Genomic DNA, 21,040 nt, shown 5'->3' on the forward strand with positions numbered 1-21,040 from the left:
AGATCTAAAGTCTAAATTTGCTTTTTGTTAAAATGTAGCATATTTGAATATCTGCACTAAAATTGCTGAAAAATGTGTTACTGCTTAAGCGACCATAACAACGCTGTGCAATTATGACTACTGGTGATAATAAACTCTTTGGTATGGGGGGGGGAGGTTCTAAGAGGCAGTTTCTTTTTGCCAGATTATTTAGTAGAATAATAATTAAAATTTATAAATATTTGGAAAAAGGGTAGGGTCAACAATGAATTGTGGGAAGCTTTAAGAAATATATAAAAATATTTCATTTTCAGTATTGTATTTGCATCTCAGTTTCCTGATAGATTTCTGTTTTGATTTTCTGCTGACAGGTCACATTTAGGGCAGGCAAAACATAAGGGATATAGCCCTCCTGAGAGTAGAAAATCTAATTCTAAGGCACCCAAAGTGCAGTCTAATACTACTTCCGAACTGTCAAGGGGACACCTTTCTAAAAGGTAAATCTTCATGTTGCTTATACATTTTCAAGGCAGAATTATTTGCATTCAAATCATTGCATAATGTTAAAACTTGAGGTTATTCCAAAATGTTATGATACATATTTTCATTATTCTCTAACTTTTAGGATTGACAGTTTATCACCTTTGCATTGATTAGTGCAGTATACCGTAGACAATGAGTTTGTCGATGATAAAATGATATTTTTGTTTGGAGAGCTATAAGATTCCCCCTTTGCTTAACAAACCATTATGGCCATTTTTTATTTCTTTTTATTTTTTAATCTTTTTTTAGTTTTTATTGTCAGAGCCATAGTTTAGGTCAGTGATTCTTAAGATCTAATTGGTAAGAGACTTTGGAAAGCAATGTTAACTGTGAAGATTTGATAGTACTACAATATAAAAATCTCTAACCTTCATTTTGAAAGTGCATATGTTAATGCTTATTTCTTCTAAGCTTTGACAAAGCAGTTGTGCTTGTGAATAGGGCATCAATATTCTGGCTTCCTCTGGTTCTGAACAATTAAGTGTTGTTTTTCTTGTAATCTTAATTCTTGTTTCGTGATTAGGAGTGTTAGTGTCAGTAATCTTTGGGCTAAAGAACACCCTTATCTTTTAATCAGATATTTTACTATCCAAAGTCACATCTGCTTTTGTTTTGTTCTTTTATTGCGTTTTACAGATTTGAACCTTCTGAAAACCTATGTTTAATACTGGACTTAGTAGGGACATATTCGTACTTTATTTTTTGAAAGCATTATGTATGACAGTTGTAATTATGACAAGCTGATATTAACTGTTTTCTTATCTAACCTCTTAGAAGCTGCAGTTCATCATCTGCTGTGATAGTTCCACAACCAGAAGATCCAGACAGAGCCAATACTTCAGAAAGACAAAAAACGGGGCAGGTGCCTAAGAAAGACAATTCTCGAGGAGTGAAGCGCAGTGCTAGTCCAGACTACAACAGGACCAATTCTCCTAGCTCTGCAAAAAAACCAAAAGCACTTCAGCATACTGAATCTCCCTCAGAAACAAATAAGCCACATAGTAAGTCAAAGAAGAGACATTTAGACCAGGAGCAACAACTGAAATCTGCACAATCACCATCAACAAGCAAGGCTCATACCAGAAAGAGTGGGGCCACTGGCGGTTCACGGAGTCAGAAAAGAAAAAGGACAGAGAGTTCTTGTGTAAAGAGTGGCTCCGGGTCTGAATCAACTGGTGCAGAAGAGAGATCTGCAAAACCTACCAAGCTGGCTTCAAAATCAGCCACCTCAGCCAAAGCTGGGTGTAGCACCATCACTGATTCTTCTTCTGCTGCCTCTACGTCCTCCTCGTCTTCTGCTGTAGCCTCGGCCTCCTCCACTGTACCACCAGGTGCTAGAGTGAAACAAGGAAAAGATCAGAACAAGGCCAGGCGTTCCCGTTCAGCATCCAGTCCCAGCCCCAGAAGAAGTAGCAGGGAAAAGGAACAGAGTAAAACTGGTGGCTCTTCAAAATTTGATTGGGCTGCTCGTTTCAGCCCTAAAGTTAGCCTTCCTAAAACAAAACTGTCTCTTCCAGGGTCTTCTAAGTCCGAGACATCAAAACCTGGACCTTCTGGATTACAGGCCAAATTAGCAAGTAAGTTTACAAAAAGGTCTTTTTCTTTAATTAAAGAAAGTTTCTCTTGGTTTGTCAAAAGCAATTATTCTTTAAAGTTAAGGGTTTTTTTCCCCCCAGTCGTACATAATCTTAGATGTATTACTGTCCATATAATTAAGTACATAACAGCATGTAGCAACTGCTACTACCTTTAGTTTTGTTGAGACAGGTAAGGAATACTGCCTTCCTATTATTAAGAAACCATCACATTTTAGTGTCTGCGTCTTTATTGGTCCTCACAGCATCTCCTACTTCACCGATTTCCTAATATCAGGATGGGACATAAAGTTGGATTTTCTTCTATACCACATACAAAATTATCATTTAGTTAGGAGTTCTTTTTAGTTATGAGTTGCCATGATCAGAGATCAACTATATATATGTTTTAGATAGAGTCTCACTCTGTTGCCTAGGCTGTAGTGCAGTAGCGCAGTCTCGGCTCACTGCAACCTCCACCTCCTGGGCTTAAGGCGATCCTCCTGCCTTGGCCTCCAGAGTAGCTGGGATTACAAGTGTGCACACCACGCCTGGGTAATTTTTGTGTTTTTAGTAGAGATGGGGTTTCACTATGTTGGCCACGTTGGTCTCAAACTTCTGACCTCAAATGATCTGCTCACTTCGGCCTCCCAAAGTGTTGGGATTACAGGTGTGAGCTACCATGCCTGGCCAAATACATTTTTTTATATGAGATATTCTTGATGTGTAGATACAATGAATTAAGTTATTACTATAAATATACCGCAATATAAATTAAACCTTATTCATATGTAATATCTCATGGTCTTTAAGGAGTTTTGTCTAAAGATGAATACTACTTATGTTTCACTACTCTTATATACACTACTGTGTGTCCTGAGTGAGAACGAATATTGCTCTCTAAAAGTTTACAGTGGAGTAGAAAGAATTTGTGTTTTGAGAATACATTGAAGCAAAGAAACAGAAAGTAGATGGAAGAAACATAGTGTTATGTGCATTCCTTCATGAGTCAGTTTTGGAGATATCCAGTAACTCTTCTCCCCCTCTTTTTACCAAAAGACTTCTTCAGGGAACCAGCTGCTCATCTGGGGAATGCTAGTGTCTTTCTTTTCTTTCCTTCCTTCTTTTTTTTTTTTTTTGAGACAGAGTCTTACTCTGTTGCCCAAGATGGAGTAGTGGTGTGAGTGGTGCGATCTTGGCTCACTGCAACCTCCACCTCCTGGGTTCAAGCAATTCTTCTGTCTCAGCCTACTGAGTAGCTGGGATTACAAGTGTGTGCCACCACACCCAGCTAATTTTTGTATTTTTAGTAGAGAGGGAGTTTCACCATGTTGGTAAGGCTGGTCTTGAACTCCATGTTGGTCAGGCTGGTCTTGAACTGGGACAAGTGATCCACCTGTCCCAGCCTCCCAAAGTGTTGGGATTGTAAGTGTGAGCCACTGTGCCCAGGCTTCTTTGCTTATTTCTATTTCAGAAACCTATAAAGGACAAATAGGATAATAAAGCACATATCTCTACAGTTTTTAAAAGCGTTTAAATTTTATAATACCTAATTAGAAAGCTTGCTTTTAAGCATCTTTTCTTTGATGAATTTTAGATCTACATTTGGGTAGGGCTATAATGTTTTCTTGGTTTAAAAAGATTGTATATAGTGTCTACTAGCATTCTTGTCAAAGTATAGCTCATACTGAATCAGCCTAACTTAAAATTGAATCGGAACTGTTAGCTCTGTTTAATTTAACACTGCAATCTAAAACTACTTTTGGTTGATTCACGTATTACCCGAAATGACAATACTATTAATAGTAGGTACTGCATAAAAAATTTTATGTTTAACCTGTATGATAGGTTATTGTGAAGTAACATATTTTATTTTTAGATTGAACTTTGTTCTGTTTTGGTATTTTAAATATGCAGAACATCTGTATGAAATGTTTTAAGTTTAAAGGATTAAGATAGGCTAGATCAGTATCTTGAAGTGAGAAAGGAAAAAAGGTCCAAGTTAAAAGGACAACCCAACTATTTGTCCTTCCAAGGCTTTATTGATAATTGGAGTTATATATGTCAGCTTTTATACTGCCTTTCCTCCCTGTGTTTTGTGTCTGTCAGTCCTGCTATGTAATATTCACAGCTAGTGAGCCAGGTTGAGTTTACAGCAAGCTGCTTAGGATTCACTTCCCCTTCTGCCTTCCAGTCTGCCTCGAAGAACTCATCTCTTATATGTAGGAGGGTTCCTAGGGCTAGGCAATAGCAGATTGTACTTGAGTGCCATGGCCTTGGTCCTTTGTAGAGATCAGCTTTCTTTTCTTTATATAGTCTGTTAACATGATTTTTAAAAGAAAACCCAACTCTACCAGTGGCTAATCAGTGGGGTTTCCTTGGTGTTTCAATCAGGAAACACCAAGAGTTTTGGCAGTGTCATTATGCTGCTGGTTTAATAAAACCAATCCAGATAATTCCATTAAGCCTGCTCAGCACATAGTCACAAGCTAATTTAGTATTTTAAAACTCATTTCACCATTATTTCATTCACCTTCGAAGTATCTGTGTTCTATTGTCACTATTAAATCACTTTTCCATTTTCACTGCCACTATCCCAGTTCTGATCTCTCATGGTAGCCCAAGCTGTTGAAACAAGAGAATGGAATCAGCGTTTGTGTAGCATAAAATAAGTGCCAGGTATTTTACATATGTAGTTACATTTTCTTTTTAAAAAAACGGTGCTTTAGAATACATTTTTTTTCTTTTTTTTCTGAGACAGAGTCTTGCTGTATTACCCAGGCTGGAGTGTAGTGGTGCAGTTGGCTCACTGCAACCTCTGCCTCCCAGGTTCACGCGATTCTCGTGCCTCAGCCTCCCAAGTAGCTGAGATTACAGGCGCCTGCCACCATGCTTGGCTAATTTTTGTATTTCTAGTAGAGACAGGGTTTTGCCATATTGACCAGGCTGGTCTCAAACTCCCAACTTCAGGTGATCTGCCTGCCTCGGCAGCCTAGGATAGTTATCAAGGAAATGTATTCCAAGGAGATGAAATAACTTCTCTGAGTAATATACCTCATACTTGGCAGAGTTAGGATTTGAAGATGGGGGTAGTAGGTGTGACCTTGAATGAAGCATTTTCTTTTTTTTTTTAAACCCATTTCAGTTTCTGTGTTTTACTGTTGTAACATAATTGGGCCATTTGGAGATACTAAGACTCTAGAGGAAATGAAATTTTATTTGGTCCTTCATTGATAGTATTGATTAAATTTAGAGATGAATACTATGTGGACTCAAGGATTCATACCATATCATTCACTATATATTTGCTGTTTTTCAAATAAATGAAAACATTTCAAAACAAAGTAGCATATATTTACTGTGCTTTTAAGTGCCTGACAGTTGTTCTGAATACCTTACGTGAGTCCTCTTATTTGTTCCTCATCGGTCTTGTGTAGCAAGTTGTTTTTTGTTTTTGTTTGTTTTAAGATGGAGTCTTCCTGTGTTGCTCAGGCTGGAATGCAGTGGCACGATCTCAGCTTACTGCAATCTCTGTCTGCTGGGCTCAAGTGATTCTCCTATCTTAGCCTCCCAAGTAACTGGGATTATAGGCACGCGCCACCATGCCTGGCTAATTTTTTGTGATTTTAGTATGGAGACGGGGTTTCACCATGTTGGTCAGGCTGGTCTTGAATGCCTGACCTCAAGTGATCCACCCCCCGCGGCCTCCCAGAATGCTGGGATTACAGGCATAAGCCACTGTGCCCAGCCTCTGTGTGGCAAGTATTTTTATTCCCAGTTTACAGGTTAGGAAGCTTTGGATCATTAGTCAAGTTACCTGTCTAAGGTCACAGAACTAAGAAGTGACAAAGCAGAGTTAAAACCCAGGCCATTTGATCCCAGAAATTGGCCTTGAGAACAGAATGCATAGGGGTGAACAGATAGGGCAAGCTCAGTCTGGGTAGGTTTCTTGAAGTCAAAACAAGGCATTGTGCATTTTAGGCATGATTAAATGTGTCACTTCAGAAAATAGTTTATAATAGAATTAATTGGCAGGTCATGTTTCTTAAGGATATAGGGGCAAAATGTGGTATTTTATGATCGTCTTTGGGTTTCAGGTAATGATATTTTGAGGAGTAGAGCCAAAAACGTCGGATTCAAATCTTAGTTCTGCCATTTTTTCAGCTGGTAACTGTGGGGAATGTTTGTAACTTTTTCTCTGTAAAATGGGCATAATAGCTATTTGAGGAATAAATGAAAACATTAGAAGACTTAGCACAGTTCTTAGTACACAGGAGGCATCACAAAATTTAGGGTGTACAATTGAAAGTGAATATCTTAAGGCAGAAAACATATTCAAAGCAGCATTTTGAGAATAGGGGGTCAGTAAGTCCTGGCCATTGGTCAATTTTAAGGTAGCTATTAGATTTGGAACACCAGATTTAAAGTTTTTTTATTTCCTAAAAATCAAATACTACCTGTTGTCATTTGCAAGTTGGAACTAAATAATGTATACACATGGACATAGAGTGTGGAGTAATAAGCATTGGAGACTGGGAAGGAGATGAAGGATGATAAATTACCTCATGGCTGTAATATACATTATTTGGATGATGGTTAATACCGAAAGCCCAGACTTTGCCACTAAGCAATATATCCATATAACAAAACTGCACTCATACCCCTCAGATTTACACAAGAAAGTCAAAACTAGAAATATATATACAAATAAAATTGCATAATTTTATATATAAAGAAACATGTAACCTATGTAAATGGATACATCAACATAAATGAAAACAAAAATGTCAATACATGTACATTGCTTTAAAAAATATTGTTAGCTCCTCATAGTTTGGCGAGGTTGGGCAAATCATTCAGCTATAGTTATGATACCAACCCTATTCCTAATCCTATTTGCAAAATAATAAGATTCCTCCTTGTGAAGCATAAATGAAAAGATTTTCAAAGTTATTTTCACATATGAAGTGCCATAGAATGCAGCAACATATTGCAATGCAGCAACATATTGCAATGCACCATGTAATGTTGAAGTAAGAGTTATGGTCATGTATGTATGTATTTTATTATTTTTTTTGGAGTCGGAATCTCATTCTTGTCGCCCAGTCTGGAGTGCAGTGGTGTGATCTTGGCTCACTGCAAGCTCCCCCTCTTGGATTCAAGTGATTCTGGTGTCTCAGCCTCCCAAGTGGCTGGGATTCACAGGTGCCACCACACCTGGCTAATTTTTGTATTTTTAGTAGAGATGGGGTTTTGCCATGTTGGCCAGGCTGGTCTCGAACTCCTGACCTCAGGTGATCTGACCGCCTCGCCCGGCCAGGTCATGTATTTAAAGGGCTTTTGTATGCATCAGGGTTTTTTGTTTTAACGTTAGTCCAGAGGCCAGAATTAGATTCACTGGGTGGATGGAAGTTGAGAGATGGGCTTCTGATTAATACAAATCTTAGTAGAATAAAAATCTAAAAATTATATTAAAAATAGAGTAGGCCATTGTGAGAAATTTCACATTGGGTAGGTTATTTTATTTTATTTTGGATATCCTTTGTTTTCTTCCAGTTTTTAAGAATCGAACCTATTTGAATGTGATGTGTTTCCTTAGGTAAAGACTTACTCTAAGACATAATTGGTCAGTAGGAGAGCTTCATAGTAAAGGAAATGTTTTAAAAATTGTAGGAACAACAGTATTTTTAAGATGCTTTGTGAAAAACCATTCCCCGTGTTCAAGTATTATTCAAGGAGATTCTAGATAAGCAGGAATATGTTGAACGCTGTGGGAAGACTTGCAGTAACTTCTTAACTCAATAATTTGCAAATTAATTTGACCAGCTATTATTTGGGAATCAGTAGTGGTTCATGGAATACACTCAGGAAATGATACAATACATTTAGTGAGGAAGCTTAAACAGGAAGACCTTGTTATTGTGCTGCTTAGTCAATTGTTGATAGGCCACTGAACAAGTTCTCGGCGAGGCACTAGGGCTGGCAGAAGATCTAGTGAAACCGCTGCTTTAGTGATAGACTTCCTGAAGCATTGCTGCTTGCCAGCTATATCTCATCAAAACAGCTCTGAGACAAAGGTCATTCTGTGTTACTTGGTAAAAGTCTCCTGAATACCCCAGAAAGAAGAGTGTTATGTAACAATTTTTAATGTACATTAGGAAGTTATAGCTGTCTCTGTTGTTTAGCCTAAGTAAGTAGACATTTTTGCAAATTTTATACAGCCTAGATATAAAACCAGTAGGGTAATGTAATGATATAGATGGCTTCAAAAATCTTTTTATATTTTAATATACTTTAAATAATTTTATAACTAGTTTGGCTTCAAAATACATTTTGCTAATCTACTTATAAAAGCTAATTAAAAAAAATTTTTACAATAATTTCAAAATGAGTAGGTGATGGTTGTATAGAATTATAAGAAACAATTGGTGATCAAAATCTGAGTAATTATGGAACCTGTTTATAGAAAAACTTAAGTTATATTTCCAGGCTGATGTTCTATTGAAGATCTACTTTACTCTCTATTATTTAAAGTGGACATCATGTGCACGTTATTAGTAACATAGCAGTAGTTAACAGCTTACTTTTGTCTTGAGTTTCATATTCTCCTGGTGACTTGCATATAGCCTGTGGTTTTTATCAGACCTAGACAAGAACCAGGCAAAAGCCAAATTCTAGAAAGGAGATCTGATTAGATTAGGAAGACGTAGTGCTTTGCACCCCTAGCATGGAGGGAGGAAATAAGAATGAGTTGAGCAGGAGAAATGAATTTAAGTTAGATACATGGTTTCACCAACTTGCATCTTGTAGGATCATCTCTACTTGCGTGAACAAAGTAGATTATCTGTGAGCCCTGTGAAGAGTTGGGCAGGGAGCTTTTAAGGAAACGGGTTGAGTGTCAGTTTTCTATATTACAAGGCAGCTATTAAAGTAATTTAGCAACTTAAAAGTTTAAAAGTTCCAATATGTGACCAGCCAGATTTAAAAAAGAGATCATTTAATTGTAAATACAGCATTGACTTCTTTGTTAACAAGGCTTTGCTTTGTATTACATTGCTTGGAAATTATAAATGACCATGTTATGTATTTTTTTGTATACAAGGTCAAAATAAGAATTAAATTAACCAAATTATGTTTTACTCAACTTACATTAGTAATTGCCCTTTATATTCTTACGTGTATTCTGGAATGGTTTTGACGCTTCTGGTTCTGCTTTATGTTTGTTAAAAAGAATCCAGAAAGTACCAAAATATACAAAGAAGAGAAATACAAAATCACTTTTAATTTCATTCACCAAGGGCTACCTCTTTTTTTTTTATATTTTTTTTTTGGTGTGTATCATGCCAAAAATTTTCGCTTTATATTTATCAACACTTATGTGCAGTGTAAGGTGAAAGAGTTATATAAGATCTTTTTTTTCCTTCTTCTTCAAGAAGATAATCATAGCTTACTGCAGCCTTGATCTCAAAAGATTCAAACAGTGTTCCCACCTCAGCACCCCGGGTAGCTGGGACCACAGGCACATGCCACCATACCCAGCTAATTTTTTTAGAAATATTTTTTTTTTGGGGGGAGATGAGGTCTCACTATGTTGCCTAGGTTCGTCTCAAACTCCTGGACTCAAGCGATCCTTCTGTCTAGGCCTCCCAAAGTGGTTGGATTATAGGCATGAGCCACTACGCTTGGCCAGATCTATTATTTTTTTTTAAAGCAGTCTTTCTGCCACTTTGCTCTTTTCTATAGCTGATTATTTTGATGTTTCAGTGTCTAGATTATGTGCTTTTATATGTCCCTTGTTGATTCTTCTCCCCCACCCCCAACTGTTTGATCCCTGTTGTGTTCCCCTTATGGAAAATGAAGATTTTGCATTCTAACCTTACCCCACCCCATTCACCTACCAAACACATACTGTTATATACTTCCTGTCTTCCCAGTGATGATCAGCACGCAGGGTTTATTGTGTCATGAACATCTAAATGTTATTTACACTGAGCCATGTAGGAACATTTCCTTTCTCACACATTTTTGCTTTTCCTGAATTTTAAATTCCTTTTTGTTGTTGTTTTCCTTACTTTCCCATGAACTTACTCAAACTCCACATTCCTTACTAATTGTCACAATCTTTTCTCAAGCTGTCTGCATGCATTTGTTTCATCTTCTTGAAGAAATGAGGCCTCTGGATGGTTGTTCTTTATGCCTGGTTATACTGCTTTAGCCTTGAGATTTCTTCAGTCTTCTTAGTTTCCCTTTTCTAGATTTCATGTCATCTTTCTTGGTTTCTTGTTTTGGTGGAATATTTCTTCCTGATTCTAAGGAAAAGTATTTATGAGATTTTAATAAAATTTATTTTTTCAAAATTTAGATGTCTGAAAATGTTATACCACCCTGATACTTATTTGCCAGATCGGTGAATATAGAGTTCTGGGTTGGGAATTACTTTCCTTCAGAATTTTCCAGAAGTATATAGTGTATTCTGTCTTTCAGTACTGGCACCATTCCTAATTCCGATTTATTCCTTGATAGGGTGACCAACTGGTTTTGCTTTCTCTGGATCTGGGGCATTCTGAAGACTCAGGACTTACAGCTCTAAAACCAGCATAGTCCTAGGCAAACTGGGACTGTTGGTCACTATGTACTTGTTTCTTTTCTCTTTCTTGATTTTCTGTTGAGTGCTTGTCTTCTTAAATGGTCTTGATCTTACTGTTTGACATTGCTTTCCTTTTTCGTTGTTTCTGATAGATTTCTACTTCATCTTCCAACTTTTCTCTTGAAATGCTTTTTTTCCCCCATGTTTGCCATGTTTTATTTCCAAGAGGTGATTTTGTTTTCATTTCCTTGTTTATAGAATCATGTGTTTGGTTTATGGTTGCATTTCTTTTTTGATGACATTAATGGTGAGTTTTCTTTGCCTGTGTAATCTTAAGTATTTGTGTGTGTGTGGGGAGCGGGGGCTGCATTTTGGATTGGTTTTGTCTTTCGTGTTAGGAACTTTCCTCGTATTCTGGTAATTCTGGTAATTCCTGGTTGTCTCCTCATAGTCAAGTGTAATTCGAGACCAAAAGTCTAATTTGTAAGCTCTGAGTACATAAGGGAGGTTTGACCAAGATTCATTGTTTAGTGATCTGGTTGGGTCATTTTGTTGTAAACTTCCTCTTATCATTATTTTTAGATCTTTTTTTCTTTAGCTGGTAAAATTCCACAGAGAAGATTGTTTCAAGCTTCTGCCTCAAGGTGAAGCCCTGAGTGCCTGAGTTCTGGGGGCCAAGTGGGAGAAGAGGCCACAGACTGAGGCAGAATAATGTATATTGTCAGACAGTATGTTTGTACTCGATTCCCTTCTCTCCCTCTTATTTTTGGTATAGTGAACCTATTTGTGCTGTGTACTTTAGTCAGGAATTTCTATATTCTATACTTCCTAAAGAATAAAGGTCTTGTCTTTTGCTGGAACCAGGAGAGGAATCGTTACCCAGCTGTACAAGTGTGGGAGAGGATCTGAGGATCTGATGCCTTATAAACAGCCTATCAGCCAATCTTCAGTTTTAATCCCAACACTGCCCTAGAGGTATCTGGCATCATCAGATCCTGAGCCTTTTTGGGTTTCTCTGGTGTCAGTTTAATTGGTAGTTAAATCTCAGCTTTCTACTTTCAGCTTTCTGGACTTCCCAGTGCATTTAGCCGCGGCATTTCTGGTTTTCATTTCCTAAAATTGTATTGTAATGATAGTGTCTTCCATTCTCATCCTTGTAGGTTTATGTCTCAGATTGTTTTAATGCTATATTAGTGGCATTTCATGTGGAGACAGAAGTGAGTGCATGTGTGTTAAATCTTCTGTCTTTACCCAGAAGGGAGACACTTCGCTAGGCATATGCAAAAGTATGATCTTGCTGCACATGACAGTAGGCATTACTTTTTTAGTGCCTGTTATGTGCCATTCTCTGAAATAGACATTTGATGTCTGTTAAATTTCATCTTCAGAATGACAGAGCAAGGTAATAGTTGTAGTTGTGGAGAAACAAAAGTGCATTATTTGTCTAAACACTTTGTAATAGACTGGTTTCCTTTCAAATAACTATAAATTACATCATTCGTAATGGCTAGATATGGATGTGCCCTAATTAAGTATAGCTTTGTAATTTATACCACTCTTTCCTTGTTAAGTCACTGGTTATATTCTTTTTAGATATTGACATATATTTTGAAACTGCACTTAGAAATATATGAATTTAATTCCCACCAGCTGTGTAAAAGTGCCAAAGTGTTCACATCCTCATTAAATAATAACGGTTTTCTTGCAACTTTAATTACCATACTGTTTTATTTAACTATTCCCTATTATTGGGCATCTAGCTCCTTTCTAGTTTCTCCTTATTATAAGTACTGCTTAGATGAATACCTTTGGACATTTCCAATATTTGTAATTCATATTGACAAATCAGTGCATGAAATGGCTGTGCATTGACTAGGAAATAAAAATTTGCTTTAAAAATTGCATTTGGGATTTATCTCATCTGCAAAATCTGTCTTATTACTGAGTTATTTTAAAATAAAAGTCTGTGATTCCTTTTTATAACCTCATAGATTACTTTTCATTTTTTTTTGAATTTATTTTTACCAGAGTAACCATCAATGTAGTTACACGGGCATACCTTGGAGATGTTAATGCACTCAGTTCCCAGCCACCACAATAAAATTAAAATCACAGTAAAGTGAGTTCCATGAATTTTTTTGTTTCCCAATGCACATAAAAGTTGTACTTACACTATACTGTAATCTAGTAAGAATGCAATAAATAGCATTGTGTCTAAAAAAACAGTGTACATGGCTCAGTTAAAAATATTTTATTGCTAAAAATTGCTAATGATCATCTGAGCCTCAGCGAGTCATCATCTTCTTGCTGGTGGATGGTGTTGCCTCAGTGTTGAGAGGTGCTGACTGATGAGAGTGGTAGTTGCTGAAGGTTGGCGTGATTGTGGCAGTTTCAAAACGAAGTTTGCAGCGTTAATTGACTTTTGCTTCCACGAAAGATTTCAATATAGCGTGTGATGCTGTTTGATAGCATTTTATCTATAGTAGAACTTCTTTGAGAATTGGCGTCAATTTTTTTCCAACCCTGCTGCTGCTGCTTTATCACTAAGTTTATATATATTTTAAATCCTTTCTTTTCATTTCAGTGATGTCCACAGCATCTTTCCACGAATAAATTCCATCTCAAGACAAAAACTACCCCCCCCCCCCCCCCCCCCCCTTTTTTTTTTTTGGAAAAAAAGAGACAGGGTCTCGATCTGTCACCCAGGCTGGAACGCAGTGCTGTGATCATAGCTCACTGCTCAAGTAATCCTCCTTCCTCAGCTTTCTGAGCAGCTGGGTCTACAGGCTTATGTCACCGCACCCAGCTAATTTTTTTTTTTTTTCGTAATTTTTTGTAGAAACTATGTTGCCCAGGCTGGTCTCAAACTCCTGGTCTCCAGCAATCCTCCTGCCTCTGCATTCTGAACTGCTGGGCTTACAGATGTGAGCCACTACACCCGGCCAGGCATTTGTGTTTTAAAGATCCATCATAGTCATCCCCTGATATGCCTATAAATGTAAATGACTTATAGCAATTTTTTTGATATCTACCCTTGTTTAAGACATTAATTTGTATACTGTATTCTTTTAAAATATAAAGAGGTTTTATTTCTTTTGTTTTGGAGAGTTTTAACTAGTTTTTGAAATTTGGATGAATTCTTACGTGTTTTTTTTTTTTCCCCTCAAAGTCTGGGTCAGTAACCATTTTCTGCAAATGGCCATATAGTAAATATTTTAGGCGTTGCTGACCACATACAATCTTTGCCACATATTCTTCTTCATTTATTATGACTCTCTGGAATGTATAAACCATTCATAGTTTGAGAGGCTCAGGTTGCCAGTCAGATTTGTCCCACAGGCTGCTGTTTGCCAACACCTGCTCTAGACTAAAAATTCTAATAATGACTTATGGTCTGAATTCTGGGATTAATGGTGGATATTCAACCAAAATTAAATGGAAATACAAATCAGTTCACATGATGAGTAAAGCCAAGAGAATGCCTAGCTTCACGCTTGGCTGGATCCAGAGGTCAAATGAAGATAGCACTTGCAATCTCACTTCTTGTGACCTCCCTCAGACTCTCCCTTTACAATAAAAGAGGATAATATCTACTCATTTATATATCAACATTTAAAGAAGTCCTGATTTCCTTGGGTTATATACCTGTCCTTGAATGAATCAGTATGGTAGAGGAGAAAAAAGGGGGATGATGGTGAGGATTGGTGTTTGACCTTCTTGTGTAGTAGTAGGAATGTGTTGGAAAAGACATTTCCAATGGTACCACATGGAGAAGAGGTAGGAGATAGCTTTCCAGAGAACTTAAAAAATAAATAAGCAGTGCACTCAGAAAAAGAGTTTCTGTACATTAAAAATAGGTGTGTGTACTTGATCATCTAAAGTCACTTTAAAATGCACATGTAAGTTGGAAGATAACAGTAATTATTTGAATGGAATAATTACTTATGGAATGAAGATCTTAAATTAACTTCCCTCACCTCTTCGTCCCTGCCCGATTTTTATAGTCTTATCAAATACATTGACATTGATGTTTGTTTTGACTTCTTGTATAACAGAGGGAATCTTGAAGAAGCTGGAAAGTTTACTTACTTCATTGCTAGAATACTTCATCATGGTGGGGGAGACTATATTTTGATTGTGGGACTGTGTAATAGGTCTGATGTGTGTATCTCAGATTACCATATGAAAGATTAACATGCCTTTAACATAGATCATGTAAGAATGGAAGATAGCATAAAAACAGGACAGCGAAGATATATTATTCAGTTGACTATTTCTAATTTTTAAGTAACGTAGCATAACTAAGAGTAAAAGCCATTCCAGTATTGGTAGTGACCTACCTTTGGTGACTCCTTTTAAGTAGGCAGACATATTACTTGAGCTCATTTCTCCTGCAAAATGATGAGATTGGAATCATTAAATAATAGTCTAATGTAATGAGAAATACATTTTAAAATTTATAAAATTTGAAGTAGACAAGTAAATCATGTAAGTAGGAAGTACTCCAAAGCATCTTAACTATTATTACATAAGAGTAAGTAAAATATCTAAGGTCATTGTCACTCCTCAGTCTGATTCTCTTACAATGTTGTTTTAAACATTCAAAGCTTGCAACTGGATACATATATTTTTAATTATATCACATTTTGAAAGCCAAACCTTGCAAATTGCCGCTGTTTTGAAAGACTGAAACCTTGAACTTTGAATAAATCAGTTTTTTTTTTTTAATTAGGAATACATGTTCTTTTTTTTCTTTCTTTATTTTCCTTCTTTTCTTCTCCCCTCCCTTCCTTTTCTTCCTTTTCTTTTGCAAGGTCTCACTCTATCATCCAGGCTGGAGTGCAGTAGTGCGATCTGTGGCCTTGGACTCCTGGGCTTAAAGGATCCTCCCGCGTCAGTTTCCTAAGTAGCTGGGATTATAGACATGCATCACCATGCCCAGCTAATTTATTTTTATTTGTTTATTTTTTGTGGAGACACAGGGTCTTACAGTGTTGTTGATGCTGGTCTCAAACTCCTGGGCTCCCCCATTCCTCCAGCCTCAGCCTCCCAAATTGCTGGGATTTCAGGCATGAGCCCCACTATATCCAGCCTGTGTTTTTTGTTTGTTGTTTTGGTTTGGTTTTCTTGTGAGGACAAGATCTGCGTTGCCCAGGCTGGTCTCAAACTCTCAGGACTCAAATGATGCTCTGGCCTTGGCCTCCTAAAGTGCTGGGATTACAGGCATGAGCCACCATGCTCAGCCTGTTTTTGTTTGTTTGTTTGTTTGTTTGTTTTATAGACACATCTATATTGGAGAACAGAACAATTAGGATTTTTAGGCAGACAATACTAACCTCCAGTTTCATCTTTATCCAGAGGTTTAAAGATTATAGGAACAAGGGCATGTATACCTATACCAATATAATAAGGTCAAGAATTTTGAGGGAAAGAGTACATCTACATTTATACCTAACTTCATTACACAAAACCTTTGGGGTAAGAGTATATTAATCTGACCAGTGACATTCTTGTTGAGTGGCATCATAAAGGTAAACGATTAATGTAGTTTTGCTGCATTACAGAGCCTGGGAAAGGGGGGTGGGGAGGGAGGGAGAGAAGGAGGGAGGGAGGGAGGGGGGGGGAGAGAGAGAGAGAGAGAGAGAGAGAAAGAGAAAATAAGAGAATTACCTACAAGGGATCAGGAAGGACCTTTTAGAGCAATGGAAATGTTTGTGTCTTAATGGTGATGCTGGTTATATGGGTAAATACATTTGTCAAACCCGTTGAACCACTCACAATAAGTATATTATTATCACATGTAAGTTATAGTTGAAGACAGTGTAAAAGAGAGTTAAAACAGTGAAGTCTATTTTAGGACATGAATAGTGAAAGAGTAAAGTTTGATTAAAAAATATGTCATCACTTCAAATCAGCAGTGTAGCCCACAGTACATTAGTTTGAATAATTTATTTTTAATGTCACTAAATAGATGCAAAAGTGTGTGCTACTATTACTGTATCATGGTATGTATAAAGATATTTTACTATTCATGAATGAAGTACTATGTAATACTAAATGACAAGAATACAGGGTTTTAAGTGCTTTGTTATAAGCAAAAACACTGTATTTTTTGGTGTGTTTTAATATAATGTACGTTTGCGTTTTTTTCTCTCTAAACTGTACATTCGTAAGTCTACTTTAACTTAGTCACACAAATCCGATAGAAAAGCAAGTGTAAAATTGAATGCTTTCTGAAATACTATTTTAAAATAATTTATGAATTTTTAAAATATTAAACATGATGCTAATTAGCCAAACGTATTACCAAGCTAGCTCCCTAGATCTGTTTCCATGCCCTGTCTCTTAGGTGACCAGATTGTGTGCCCTGACAAAGACAGCATAGGATATCAGGCATATGATTATATCAAGTAATTCTGGCAGTATGCTATGTAGAAAACCAACCTAAAAATAAGGTTGAAATTTAATAAACTCTTAAGCCAATCATCTTTTCCCAATTCAAGTTTCATTCTTTGATTCTTTTATGTCAGCTTCACCTGTTTAGATAATCTTTCACGAAAGTTATTTTGAAAAAGGCCCAAAAGATATAGTTTAGATGTCTAAAAGGTAATGCCTGTCTAAACATAGATTTTTATCTATGTAGCTTCTGTTTCATGTTTGCAGATTCTTGAATAAGTTGATTTTTCACTTAGCAACTCTCCCTTTAAGTCTGCTGTAAAGACCGTCTCAAGTTGAACGAACTGAAGTTTTAATTTGAGTCTAAAAGATCAAGAAAATGTCTAGAATCCTTTTTACTGTTTCTCTCCCAGTTCTTTTACTGCTGTTTTTTCCCAAAAGAGTAAAGAATTGTTTTTCCCCTTTAAAGCAATGAAATCAGCAAAATTAAAACTTCTTGAAAAGAAGCAAGTGACCAGGACCAATTCTATAATTAATTGGTCTCTGAAAAAGTTAACAGCTATTTAAGATGATGCTGAGTTCTCATGGAAATATGATTGGTAACTTTGGAGACCTTTCACTGTTGGAGGTCTTTGTTTAGATTGAGTATAAAGCCTAGGATGTCATTTATGGTAAGACCGTGAGGGTTGGGCGAGGGTGGATGCTGTCTTGGCTTTCTTATTGTTCATAAAATAGTAATAAACTTTACTTAATTGATACACCATTTTCGAGCCTGTTGACCTGTAAAGGCATAAGTTAGCTTCCAGAATAAAATGTAAAGTGTGCTTAATTGACTCTCCCCCCTAATTATACAATATTTTATAGATCAGACTTCCTAATAACCTTCAGTCAAAGTGCATGTACCTTTCTGATGGGTGGTATAACTCATTTTGTTCTCTCATACCTTATTGATGAGCCTTATATAAACTAACTGAAATGGGACAATATAAGAACAGTGTAACAAAGTTGATAAACTTAATGACGTTTAGTAAATTCTTGAAATAAATGGTATATACAAAAAAACTCACCTTTGTTAGTGGAGAAGAGGAGCAGGTGAGAAAAGAACTTTGAAAGAGGAGAGATAGGCAGGACTCTGGGGATAGCTTGGGTCAAGGTTGGGCCCAAGTGAGAAGACCGATCCTGAACTGGAGTGCCAAGTACCATTAGCTTTTTCATTATGAATAGGCTGTGGAAATAAAGCTAGCAGTACTGTTGGAGAGGTTATAAAAATATTCTGTCAAGTTTTGAACATGATGACCTGAAGAATTTTATAATTTTTAATTAATGATAATTTCTCATTATAAAATTACACTTCCATTTTCCGTGGATAGGTTTAAGAAAATCTACGAAGAAACGCAGTGAGTCTCCACCTGCTGAGCTCCCCAGTTTGAGGCGGAGCACACGCCAAAAGACCACGGGCTCCTGTGCTAGTACCAGGTAATTTTTTTTGTTTGTTTATAGTGAGTTCATTTATCTTCTTTTGCTCAGTTTCAACTTTCATCAAAATACTTAACTCCATAGGTTGTTTTTTGTTTTGTTTGTATTTTGATGGAGTCTTGCTCTTGTCACCCAGGCTGGAGTGCAGTGGCACAATCTTGGCTCACTGCAACCTGCGCCTCCCGGGTTCAGGTGATTCTCCTGCCTTGGCCTCCCTAGTAGCTGTGATTACAGGTGCCTGCAACCCCACCCAGCTAATTTTTGTATTTTTAGTAGAGACATGGTTTCACCATGTTGGCCGGGCTGGTCTCCAACTCCCAACCTCAAGTGATCCACCCTCCTCAGCCTTTCAAAGTGTTGGGATTACAGGCGTGAGCCACCGTGCCTGACGATTTTTAAAAAATTATTTAAATTTTTTTTTACTTGAGTAAAGACATATTCTAACATAACCGGTATTATCTTTGTGAATTTCTCCGCAATATTTATTTATTATTTACATGTTTTTACTAAGTTTTAATCATTCTATTTCTTGACGATACTTTTATCCTCTACTTTTCCTTTGTTGTTATGCTATTTTCACAATACTGTTGACAGTAGCAGGACCTTTGGCTGTTTACAGAGTTCTAGTCTTCCAAATATACTTCTAATGAGCATCTTTATGCAGATTTGGGTTTTTTTTTTTTTTAAAGGTAGTTAAATTTCCCAATAGTGTGATTAATGAATCAAAAAGGATGCCTGTTTTAACGGCTGTACTGTTGCCTAATTGGTTTCTGAAGTAGCTGGGACTACAGGCGCATGCCACCGCACCTGGCTAATTTTTGTATTTTTAGTAGAGACAAGGTTTCATCATATTGGTCAGGCTGATCTTGAACTCCTGAGCTGAGGTGATCCACCTGCCTCAGCCTCCCAAAGTGCTGGGATTACAGGCGTGAGCTACCGCATCCAGCCAGTAGTAATCCACTATTTACCCTGGAAATGATGCTCTATTTTAAATGAATTGAATTTACTCTGCAGGAAGAGTCACTTTTCTGTTTAGTTGGAAGTGTTTTAAAAATCATTTCTGTTTCTGAGGATGACAACAGCTCACAGTAACACAAAAGCTTGTATTGTAAATGCAATATAACTTGGAAGAATTTTAAATATACAAAGTCTTGGTTGTTATACATGGTGAGTTTCTGCACTTACTTTTATTTAAAAAGAGGACGAAGAAGAAACTGGCTTTGTGCTCCATGAATTTGAGCTTTGTGTTGTGTATACATTGCTCCTGGTTCACTGGTAATGCTGCCCATGATGACATTTTTCTGTTGTAGTCGGCGAGGCTCTGGCCTGGGCAAAAGAGGAGCAGCTGAAGCTCGTCGACAGGAGAAAATGGCAGACCCTGAAAGCAACCAGGAGGCAGTAAATTCTTCAGCTGCTCGGACAGATGAAGCTCCCCAAGGAGCTGCAGGTAGATTGGTACTTCTTAGCTTTAAAATGTGTTTCTGTCTTTTACAGATTTGATGGGCGGAGGGAGGGAAGTATGCTAGGTGTTACTATCGTATAAACTTCTTGTTCTGTTTTGTTTTACTTTACCAGTTTGATATTTTGATTAGTTGGATTTGGTTGCCATTTTAAAATTCTCATCCAAATTTGCACTAATTACATTCAAAAGGCTTTTAGGGAGAAGTAAACTCTGTTTAAGCTTTTTATATGTTGACTAGTGTGTATAACTGCCCACTGATTGAAAGAATTTAAATTCATAGTAAAAATGTAAGGATATAGTTTAAATTTCTTCACACATATATAAATTTTAATTTAGAATTTTTGTAAGCCCTAAAATACAAGTATTCAGTCTGAACCTTAGCTATAAGAATAGTATTTATATTGTTATGGGCTTCTCATTTTTATTCTTGATATAATAGAAGCACAAAAATTAAGGCTTTTCTCTCAGCTTTAAATAGGTACCCATTACCTGTACCAAAACAAGGCTAATACTTCAACTATTAATTCTTGCTGATGGATATCAAAATGTAGTTTCTATTGACATTTCTCAATGACATGAACAACAGATAAAAAAATGTTAAAATCAATCACTATAGGCTTATATGTATGAGTCCCTTAAATCAGATGATACATACAGGTTTAGATACAGGCATATACTTCCTTTTGAACAAAGATATTTCAGATACTATTGTTTACTATTAGGATGCGTTGTCATTTTCTTTAATGTCTGTGGTTGATCATATGTCATAGTTTGCCAGGAAGGTTGTGATTTACCTGCTATTGATGTCTTCTTGTTTTGTCTAGCTTAGCATTTTTTTCTTTTAAGCACTACACTTTCTTAGTTTTATATGATAAATTATATGGTGAGAGAGTTTTTTTTCCATATTTGTTTTCCTAGAATAGTTTTTTGAAGGTTTAAATGGTAGATATTTGGAAAGTCCATTTCATTGCAACTCATTAAAACTGGTTGTGACTCACAGTCTGTCCCAGTGTTGTACACTCC

The 21,040-nt window shown here is 36.7% G+C and overlaps 1 protein-coding gene across 29 annotated transcripts in view; it reads left to right on the forward strand.

The window, feature by feature from the left end:
- TRIP12 (thyroid hormone receptor interactor 12) overlaps window positions 1-21,040 on the forward strand; it is a 166,102-nt gene that overhangs the window by 74,194 nt on the left and 70,868 nt on the right. For 20 of the 29 annotated variants that reach the window (XM_058437454.1, XM_058437439.1, XM_032754018.2 and 17 more), the window contains exons 3-6: window positions 351-476; window positions 1,297-2,099; window positions 18,450-18,555; window positions 19,866-20,002. In XM_058437454.1, coding sequence (XP_058293437.1) covers window positions 351-476; window positions 1,297-2,099; window positions 18,450-18,555; window positions 19,866-20,002 — 1,172 coding nt within the window. The remainder of the gene's footprint in view (window positions 1-350; window positions 477-1,296; window positions 2,100-18,449; window positions 18,556-19,865; window positions 20,003-21,040) is intronic. The other 9 variants (XM_032754056.2, XM_032754062.2, XM_032754068.2 and 6 more) reach the window with 2 other exon arrangements.

Source organism: Hylobates moloch, unplaced genomic scaffold (genome assembly GCF_009828535.3).
Source record: "Hylobates moloch isolate HMO894 unplaced genomic scaffold, HMol_V3 SCAFFOLD_1, whole genome shotgun sequence".
NCBI lineage: Eukaryota > Metazoa > Chordata > Mammalia > Primates > Hylobatidae > Hylobates > Hylobates moloch.